The sequence below is a fragment of the Leptodactylus fuscus genome, chromosome 3, assembly GCF_031893055.1.
Source record: "Leptodactylus fuscus isolate aLepFus1 chromosome 3, aLepFus1.hap2, whole genome shotgun sequence".
NCBI lineage: Eukaryota > Metazoa > Chordata > Amphibia > Anura > Leptodactylidae > Leptodactylus > Leptodactylus fuscus.
In genome coordinates, this window is record NC_134267.1 from 9,193,865 (window position 1) to 9,205,085 (window position 11,221).

Below are 11,221 nucleotides of genomic sequence, written 5' to 3' on the forward strand. Positions count from 1 at the left end.
CCTTTGTCCTATTACAGCTCTGACCAACCGTCTCATCGGGCCATCCTACGAGCCTTACCTGTTGCCAGAATTGACAAGATATGACTGTGAGGTCAATGTGCCAGTACTGGGCAATTCCAACCTCCTGCAAGGCGGGGACCTACTCAGAGCACTGGACCAGACCACCTGAAGACAGACAAATTCTTCCTCGACTTGTAAACTCTTCATATCCAAGGCTTCAGTTTTTCAACCTATTTTTTTTTTTTCAAGTAGACAGTCTCTATCACTGATAAGAATTTTACCGAATTTGTTCACAACTACGGAACTCTGTTCACATTACCAAATAGTGGCCTTACTGAAGTGGCATCATATTAAAAGATAAGATATGCATATATGTTTTTACCTGCTGTATTTTTCTTTATTTTAATAACAAATTGTATAGTATAGTATGTTTTACACACGCTTATACCCGTGTAAAATTAACTTATATTTTTGTAAGTGGCCACAGTTGATCCGATGGTGCATATATCGTGTTTATCGTACAAAATTCCTAGAGAAGATGGAATTTGTTACTGTTGCTAATAGGAAAATTCTAATTTTTGCAATTATGTATTGTTTATGCCATACTAGCAAAGTTATAGCACATCTGACATTCCCGTAAACATTGTGACCAATAAAAAAACAGCCATTTTCTGGTGTTGAAGTCCCCACCACGATCCCGGGTCCTTTCCCTATCTGAGTACAACAAAGAGCAGCGTAGAGATTAAAAGAGGACCCGTCACCACTCGTTCACCTCCATATATTCCAAATTCGGATCATCATGTCTCGATGTGTAGCCGTTCCTCTGTAATTCCTCCTAAAAATGAATGAATAAATGGACAACTGGGTGCTAATATTCTCCTTGTTAGAGGGGTGAGTTCCTCTCCCCAACTGGAAACACCCATGAGGAATTATAGAGGGATGGTACATTCCCAACTGGTAACACCCATGAGGAATTATAGAGGGATGGTACATTCCCAACTGGTAACACCCACGAGGAGCTACAACCTAAAACTCTAAGTAACAAATGGTTATTTGGAGAGGATCCTCCTGCTGGTGCGTCCTCTTTAATCTACGGACACCAAGAAGTAGACTGGTCTTGCCTGAATATAGTAGGGGACCAGGGATTGGTTATCTATATGGTACCTCTTTTCACAGCATCCTGACCACCATATTAAAGGGACACTAAAATTGGAAAGAAAGAAATAACAAACCTTGTTGGAAAGGTCTCAAACTACAAGTCGATCTAGTTGTGCCTTCTTGTCTGTGCAGGGTTTACCTTGCTTGGTCACCAATGTAGCCAAAGCCCTTCTTACTTCCCAAACATCCAGTTTTACACACTAGGGTGTCAGAGAAGAAGACCAAGTAGAATATTTGGTTTGATATCAAATCTTTGGCCCCTCATCATGTGAGTTGACCCATTAGGGTCTGGTGTTCAGGATCCTCTTCTCTTGGGTTTCAAGAGAGTATCTATCACTCTGGAGGGTCCTGTCCTGCATTACACCAATTGATTTGAATGGGCAATGCCTTCTTTATCCAGTGGTGGCGCTGCAGGGAACATGTACACTTGCTGATCCCACAGATGACAGTCGATCATTGTGGATTCCTGTAAGCTTATTGTAAAGGGACCCTTGTAACAAGTAGGCATTATCCAAAGCAGAGAACCCCTTTAAGGAAGCGTTCCTGGTTACTTGTATTTCTTTTGATGTTCCAACTTTAGCGTCCCTTTAAGCTTGCCTATATATATATATATATATATATATATATATATATATATATATATATATATATATTTACAATATAAAACTGACTATTACATAGGAACACTTGGAGACATGTATAAAAACTAGTCTAAATAAAATGTGGAACCGAGTGCAACCAATGGAAGATGAAACCTGCAATGTGATTGGTGGCTGTTGCACAAAATTTTTTCCAAAAAGTTGGCAAATGACCAATCACTTTGCTGTATATGATTCGCATTGACAGACCCGTGTTTTATTTTCTATACTATTTAGCTACTATCCCATTGTTACTAATGTAGCGGTCTACGGGGGAGGGGGTCAGCGATGATCTACAGGGGACGTGTAACATTGCACAATTGACCATGACTATCCTTATATGATCTGTATGTATAGACTGTTAACATATATTGCGTTTTAACCCTTAATCTTGTAGGTAAAGCTTCTTTTTATTGGTACAGTACTTTTATTGTTTGTTTTTTGTTTCTTTGTACATTTTATTTTTTCATGCGACAGGATGTTTTTGGTTTTATTTTTGGTAAATGTAGCAGCGGCGGTTATTGTTCGGCTGATGTATGAGGCATTATACAGTCTATCCAAAGGAATTTACTAATGACGTTAATCACACCTTATAGCGGCAATCTTTCTGTTTACCACGCAGTTAATCCTAAAACACGTCCTTCATGTACAATTCGAGGGTGGCCATTGACTACTCTTGTGGTGGGATAGCCTATAGAATGGCCGACTACCCTCGTTGTAAGTGACGGATATACTTTGCCATGCAATATACTGAATACCCTTTATGACTGCATGATGCTATCAATCTCTTTTTTTTATTATATGAGTATATCTACCTATATACAGTGTATACACCTACGTGATTCAGGGTCTCGGAACTGTTTTATAGCTTAACCTGTATCAGTTGATAGCTCTTCAAGTGCAAATAGTTGGGTCGTACAGCAATAGTTTAGCAAGGGCGTTGTATTCAGCATTTAGCAGTACCATTTGGTGGCCAATTCCCAGATAGCCTCATGGCCCTTGGCATTCTCAGGAACCGGCCCTAGCTGGGTCTTACCAGTCAACGTGCCGATGTATAAAGCAATAGTATGCCCGCTCCTTAACTCCGCATGATCTAATTCAGGGTGGATTTTGCTCATCCTCAGGGGTCTTTTAAGGGGTGATAGACCCGAATGTTGCCTTAACTGCAGTGGTCTCCAATCTGAAGGCTATCGGAGTTGGAGACTTTGTCCTCAATGTAAAGTTCACCTGAAGTTTGTAAATAATTGAAAATAAGGGGTTCACTTTGTTCTAGACCATTGAAACCCACCAAGCTCATTTTTTATTGTCTGTTATTAGGCTTAGTGGTAAGTGTTAGCACTTGGCAAAACTGGTGCATCATAGATGGCTCGAAAATCTGAGCAAGTGGGTGCCGTTACTAAGACCTACGACTTTGTAGAGTGGGACCGTACGATCTCTCAGCCAATCCGCTGTGAAGGACACAATGACTAGAATACAAGATATGTTTGGGTTTTTTTTCATTGACCCCTTAAATATGACAAGGTGCAGGTTTTAGGTTCAGTACCAGTTGCCAACTTTCCCAAATTTACCAGCACGGTCCCAAATTTTTTAAAGCAATCCTGGAAAATTCAGCATGTCCCACTCTGGAAAGTTGTATTACCTGCAGTGGGTGGTCTAACCCTATTGGGGGCGCTAACAGGCCCGGTCACAGGACTTCTATATACATTTTGCCATTGTAATTGTTGTTAGATTTGGGATTCAGGAATTTCCTCAACGGCTCTATAAAATTGATGGCATCTGCTAAGAATAGGGATCATTTTAAGATTGGTAGGGGTCCGCTCCCTTAGCTTTATACCAGTCACAGTCCGTACTTTTAGTAGTGGTTGTGCCTGGTATCACAGCTCTGTTCCATTCATAGGTATGGGACTGAGTAAGGGTCCATTCCCACGATGTAACGCGGCGCTGATTCTGACATGTAAATTCGTGTCAGAGTCAGTGCTGCAAAACAGAATCCCATTGACTTCCGTTTAGCACGTGTAACACATTGAAGTCAATGGGTTAAAAAACCTCCCATTGATTTCAATGTGTTCCGCGCGCTAAACGGAACCCATTGAAGTCAATGGGATTCTGTTTTGCAGCGCTGACTCCGACACGGGTTTACATGTCAGAATCAGCGCCGCGTTACATCGTGGGAACGGACCCTAATGGTACCAGACACAGCCGCTACCAAAAGTACCGAGCTGTAAGGGGCGTACAGAGCCAAGGCCTGGCGCCTACCAATCTGATTTTGAAGGCCTATCTTAAAGGGGTTATCCAGGGTTATAAAATGAGGCTTCTTTTCAGATAGACCTCCATTTCCTCTTCTCAGGTAGTGACATCAAATCCAAAAGCCGCTTAGGGACCCGAAAAACCGAAACCCAATCCGCTTAAAAAGCAGTTAGCCGAGGTACCCATAGACCATAATGGGGTCCGGCTTTTTATCAAGCAGAATGGGGGACGAAATCCACCAACTCAAAGGTCTGAATACAGCCTGAGCTGCACCATGGCCATGTGACCAACAGATATGATGTCACTGCCTGAAAAGAGGAAGTTGAGATCTGGCTTTCTAATCCTGGAGGACCCCTTTAAGTATCCACCATTCACTTAGTAGTCTGGGAGAAACCCTTTAATTTAACAATCATGTTTTATTTCTTTCCCAAGAATCATCAAGGTCACTGCGCAACATTGTAATAAGGGTTTTTAGAATAATTGTATGTTACACTATGCCGGACTCCATATTGTTCCAGTGCATCCAAAATATAAACTAGAGCTCGTATGCAAAGCTATGTATCGCAATGGTAACAGACTGCAAAACAAACCCTGTGTCGTCAGAGCCTGGAATCTTATTTTCTTACTCACTTTTTCCCTATATAGTAGAATCTTCATGAAACTTTACCCTGGAAACAACTCTATAGATTCTATATCGGATACATATAATAGATAAAGTAATATATATATTAGTACAGTCGCCTTGTAGATTATTGGGTAATTATATTGTTGCACTTTGATGTCTTAGTTACTTTATATCGGGACTTGTTAGTTTGTGTCTTTTACTTCTATAAGTTGCATTATGTTACATGTCACACGTGGAGATGTAGCTGCACATTTGTTAGAGAGGTGCAGGTTCCCTTCCATTGTCCTCAAACATAATTTGACATATTTTTGCTAAAAATTAAAATCCCCCATTTGTAAGAGGAGATTAAATAAAGACAAGGTCCCAATAAGGAGAATTACATGGCTGGGGCTAAATGGAGACTTTGGCCAGGACTCCCATAGCGCGACCAAAGATCTTCAGGTCGCACTTTTTGTTACAATGTCCATAGTGCCTTAGGCTCTATGGACATGACAGTGGCGGGTGAATCACTGTATGAGCCGGGATGGAGATCCGCCAACAAGTAGCAGTTCTCATGGACTCAAAAATTTTGGAAAATGAGCAATTCTGATAAAATGGAAGGCCAAATGTAGTACTACCTGCCACCCATTCATCTGAATGGTCGATCATGTCATGCATGGGCGGGCGGAGTAAGCTGTTTGGCAGCAGATCTCCCCTTAGGCTATAGTCACACAACCATGCTGATTCTCGGCCATGTTTTTTTGCCGCCTAGAGTGGCATCCTTTTTTTTTCCATTGACCCATTGGAGTTGAGTCCATTAAAACGGAGCTGTGTTTCCAAGTCGCGAAAAAGTGCAGTGTACTCTACCTTTTTATGGATCATGGACACCATTTGGGTAGAGCCTTAGGATAATAGATTGTGACTAGAGATGAACAAATAGTATTCAAGACTCTAGTTTCGAAGATCTCGCTCCATAGGAATGAATGGGAGCGGCCGGCACTTAACCCCTTGCTTTTCGCTGGCTCCCATTCATTCCTATGGGAGCGAGGTATTCGAAACTATGTTTCGAATACTATTCGAATCAACACTAATGGTGACCCATGACATCCCTATGCCCCAATAGACAGTCCCTGGTAACGATACAATTGTAGCCTTTGCACAGTTGTTGTATCTGGAGATCTATGGGCATTGACACTAAATTTCCAATAACAATACAATTTCTAAAAATGGTGAAAAATTATTCTAGTCGTTTTTTTGGAAAGTATGGTCCTTTAACAAACGTATGGTCAGATTGGGGGCAAACCCAGAATTTGTCAAGCCCATAGTTTGTGAGCCCCAACTTTTAGTTCCAGCGTAACACATGTATTATGTAGCAATTTTTGGACAATTGTAGATGTTTTTGACCATTTTGTGTGTCTTGACGTTAACCTACCTATCTTTCTTTTTTAAATTAAAGTTGTTTAATAAAAGTTTATATAGAATTTTTTTTCTTTTTTTTTTTTTTACCTTTGTAATATGTGCCTTCAGATTCTATAAGGGAGGGGTGGGAACGAGGTGTCCTAGCAATAGGTTTTATGCACTACCTGGTCAAGAGGAAATTGAAGGCTAACGTAATCCCATAGTGCAAGGAGTAGAGGTGCGCAGTGTCGGACTGAGGTTCCTTGGGCCCAACAGATCTCACGATTCCAACAACGTCTTGGAATTTGACCATAGTACTCTTCAAATATGGGTGTCTGTTGTTAGACCCTTATTGTGTTAGGTCCTGGGCCTATTGGAGGACCCTCAGTCGGTGCTGTGCCAGGCTGGGATTTTATGGTTTATGCTGTATTTTTTTCCCTTTTGACACTTAAGCCTTAAATCTCCATTCTCAGGCCAGGCTTTAAAGATCAGGTAACTATGTATAGAAATCGCTCACTGGAGTCCAATATTAACCACAGGACTTATGTACTTCACTTTTATATATACTTGTTAGCCCCGAAAGTAGAGGCAGTCAGTATATGGACAATACAAATAATATTGGACCTGTCTGAAAATTTGCAAAGCTATTTTTTTTTTAAACTATAACAATTACAATGGAAGGGAGTCTGACCAGAACCAATATATCATCCGGTCCTGCAGATAGATGGGTTAGGGTCATCTGAATCAAACACTGTTTCCCCCTTGTGAATCGCTGCCACTATTGCAGAGATATCACCGTTTGTGTCAATATTGAACTGAACTCTACGGAGCAATGAGGGTGTTGCTGCTTATGTCTTAGAAGCAATGACAACGCCCTTATTGCTCCAAAGTGCTCATTTGCATGGTGACAAAAACTAAGTTATCTCTGCAATAGAGGCAGCGATTCACTAGGGGAAAACACTATTTGATTCAGTTAACCTATCTATCTGTGCCGCTGGTGTGATATGCTGGTGACAGTAACCAATCTATCTGCAGGGCTGGGGTGATATGCTGGGTCTGGTGACAGTAACCTATCTATCTGCAGGGCTGGGGTGATATGCTGGTTCTGGTGACAGTAACCTATCTATCTGCAGGACTGGGGTGATATGCTGGTTCTGGTGACAGTAACCTATCTATCTGCAGGGCTGGGGTGATATACTGGTTCTGGAGACAGTAACCTATCTATCTGCAGGGCTGGGGTGATATGCTGGTTCTGGTGACAGTAACCTATCTATCTGCAGGGCTGGGGTGATATGCTGGTTCTGGTGACAGTAACCTATCTATCTGCAGGGCTGGGGTGATATGCTGATTCTGGTGACAGTAACCTATCTATCTGCAGGACTGGGGTGATATGCTGGGTCTGGTGACAGTAACCTATCTATCTGCAGGGCTGGGGTGATATGCTGGGTCTGGTGACAGTAACCTATCTATCCCAGGTGTGGCCTTATCTTGGGAAGAAATAAGCTATTTTTTAAAAAAAATTTGGAACACTCCCTTTAAGGCTCAGGCCCATTACTGTATTCTATTTATGTTGTATGGATACATAATACAATTCTATGGGCTGAAACGTAACCTTGTTCCTAAGACTTTGTTCACGGATTTTGGTGCATAACACGCTGCTATTACACTAAAGGAAACCTGAACTACAAACCCAAACTGTGTCCCATTGACTTGGGAATTCGGAATGGCCCGAACGCAGATGTGAATCGGCCCTAAGGTCCTCCTTAATAACATGAGGATTTAATGAGCCCCCCCCCCCCCCGGTGAAACCATTGGCTACATCTCCGTACATAGGACTCTGTGGGCAGGAGACAGGCACTATATACTGTAATATATCCTTTAGTCTATATTTTTATGTGGCGCCTCAATGTCTTACTTCGTCTCTATTGACACCTTTTAGCGTCTTGAACGTCCTTGTGCCTTTTTTTTCCCAGCAAAAGGATTGTTGTGAGATTAAACCAAATGAATTGTGTGTAACGCTACGTCCGCTGAATCTTGTCACCGAGAGGTGTAGTGTCCTTAGCAGGTTAGTGGGGTTATTGGTGTAAGCACTTGAAGGGTTAATCAAACTTGAATAATGTTGTTTTCCCGTCTGTTTCGTTAAGTATCGAGCACATGGATATCCACAGCGGTTTACTAAGCGACAGCAGACAATCTGAGCGCTGGTTTTTCGCCTGACGTCAGACTTTGTGATTTCTTAAACACTATCTGGCTACATTTGATGCGATTTTCACTGTATGGAAAGTGATTGATACAGAAATGTATTCTGACACTGATACAATATTAAAGTATACTGATCTTTCATTGTGGGCTGTGAGTCTTTCGTAGATTCGAGTCAATGACTGCGCTGAAATGTTTATGAGAGTATGAACCTGCACGTACCCAAAATAGGCAAGACTAAGTCATAGGGAAAATGTCCTAAAAATCAAGAGAGCCCTCATATACCTGCTAAATCCCCATCACCTTAATCTTCCCTGCTGGTCTCTGCTCACTGGGCTGTCTATATCTCTTATACAGGGGCATCGAATGTAACAAAGGACGCAATAGCGCAGGTTGGATTGGGGACTCATTCCATCACTACAAGAGTTTGGTGTCAACAAGAAAGGCAAATGGTTAACATAATACACACAGTGATGTCACAGTACAGAGATAATACACACAGTGATGTCACAGTACAGAGATAATACACACAGTGATGTCACAGTACAGAGATAATACGCACAGTGATGTCACAGTACAGGATAATACACACAGTGATGTCACAGTACAGAGCTAATACACACAGTGATGTCACAGTACAGAGATAATACGCACAGTGATGTCACAGTACAGAGATAATACACACAGTGATGTCACAGTACAGGGATAATACACACAGTGATGTCACAGTACAGGGATAATACACACAGTGATGTCACAGTACAGAGATAATACACACAGTGATGTCACAGTACAGGGATAATACACACAGTGATGTCACAGTACAGGGATAATACACACAGTGATGTCACAGTACAGAGATAATACACACAGTGATGTCACAGTACAGGGATAATACACACAGTGATGTCACAGTACAGAGCTAATACACACAGTGATGTCACAGTACAGAGATAATACACACAGTGATGTCACAGTACAGGATAATACACACAGTGATGTCACAGTACAGGGATAATACACACAGTGATGTCACAGTACAGAGATAATACACACAGTGATGTCACAGTACAGGGATAATACACACAGTGATGTCACAGTACAGGATAATACACACAGTGATGTCACAGTACAGGATAATACACACAGTGATGTCACAGTACAGGATAATACACACAGTGATGTCACAGAAATAATTTACATAAAAAGATGACTGTACACAATGACAGCATAGGGAAGAAAACATATAATGATGTCACATGCAGAAATAAAGCAGAGAAGTGCTAATGCTCCCAGCACAGGTAACCATGGGACACATCTCCATTAGAGATGAGCGAACACTAAAATGTTCGAGGTTCGAAATTCGATTCGAACAGCCGCTCACTGTTCGAGTGTTCGAATGGGTTTCGAACCCCATTATAGTCTATGGGGAACATAAACTCGTTAAGGGGGAAACCCAAATTCGTGTCTGGAGGGTCACCAAGTCCACTATGACACCCCAGGAAATGATACCAACACCCTGGAATGACACTGGGACAGCAGGGGAAGCATGTCTGGGGGCATAAAAGTCACTTTATTTCATGGAAATCCCTGTCAGTTTGCGATTTTCGCAAGCTAACTTTTCCCCATAGAAATGCATTGGCCAGTGCTGATTGGCCAGAGTACGGAACTCGACCAATCAGCGCTGGCTCTGCTGGAGGAGGCGGAGTCTAAGATAGCTCCACACCAGTCTCCATTCAGGTCCGACCTTAGACTCCGCCTCCTCCGGCAGAGCCAGCGCTGATTGGCCGAAGGCTGGCCAATGCATTCCTATGCGAATGCAGACTTAGCAGTGCTGAGTCAGTTTTGCTCAACTACACATCTGATGCACACTCGGCACTGCTACATCAGATGTAGCAATCTGATGTAGCAGAGCCGAGGGTGCACTAGAACCCCTGTGCAAACTCAGTTCACGCTAATAGAATGCATTGGCCAGCGCTGATTGGCCAATGCATTCTATTAGCCCGATGAAGTAGAGCTGAATGTGTGTGCTAAGCACACACATTCAGCACTGCTTCATCAAGCCAATACAATGCATTAGCCAGTGCTGATTGGCCAGAGTACGGAATTCGGCCAATCAGCGCTGGCTCTGCTGGAGGAGGCGGAGTCTAAGGTCGCTCCACACCAGTCTCCATTCAGGTCCGACCTTAGACTCCGCCTCCTCCGGCAGAGCCAGCGCTGATTGGCCGAAGGCTGGCCAATGCATTCCTATGCGAATGCAGACTTAGCAGTGCTGAGTCAGTTTTGCTCAACTACACATCTGATGCACACTCGGCACTGCTACATCAGATGTAGCAATCTGATGTAGCAGAGCCGAGGGTGCACTAGAACCCCTGTGCAAACTCAGTTCACGCTAATAGAATGCATTGGCCAGCGCTGATTGGCCAATGCATTCTATTAGCCCGATGAAGTAGAGCTGAATGTGTGTGCTAAGCACACACATTCAGCACTGCTTCATCAAGCCAATACAATGCATTAGCCAGTGCTGATTGGCCAGAGTACGGAATTCGGCCAATCAGCGCTGGCCAATGCATTCTATTAGCCCGATGAAGTAGAGCTGAATGTGTGTGCTAAGCACACACATTCAGCTCTACTTCATCGGGCTAATAGAATGCATTGGCCAGCGCTGATTGGCCAGAGTACGGAACTCGACCAATCAGCGCTGGCTCTGCTGGAGGAGGCGGAGTCTAAGATCGCTCCACACCAGTCTCCATTCAGGTCCGACCTTAGACTCCGCCTCCTCCAGCAGAGCCAGCGCTGATTGGCCGAATTCCGTACTCTGGCCAATCAGCACTGGCTAATGCATTGTATTGGCTTGATGAAGCAGTGCTGAATGTGTGTGCTTAGCACACACATTCAGCTCTACTTCATCGGGCTAATAGAATGCATTGGCCAATCAGCGCTGGCCAATGCATTCTATTAGCGTGAACTGAGTTTG

The 11,221-nt window shown here is 42.9% G+C and overlaps 1 protein-coding gene across 3 annotated transcripts in view; it reads left to right on the forward strand.

Annotated features, from left to right (window-relative positions):
• Window positions 1–7,190, forward strand: part of EPAS1 (endothelial PAS domain protein 1) — a 112,038-nt gene extending 104,848 nt beyond the window's left edge. For 2 of the 3 annotated variants that reach the window (XM_075267021.1, XM_075267022.1), the window contains exon 16: window positions 18–7,190. In XM_075267021.1, the coding sequence (XP_075123122.1) occupies window positions 18–169 (152 nt within the window). In that variant the 3' untranslated portion in view covers window positions 170–7,190. The remainder of the gene's footprint in view (window positions 1–17) is intronic. The other variant, XR_012715288.1, reaches the window with a different exon arrangement.
• The last annotated feature ends 4,031 nt before the right edge of the window (window positions 7,191–11,221 follow it).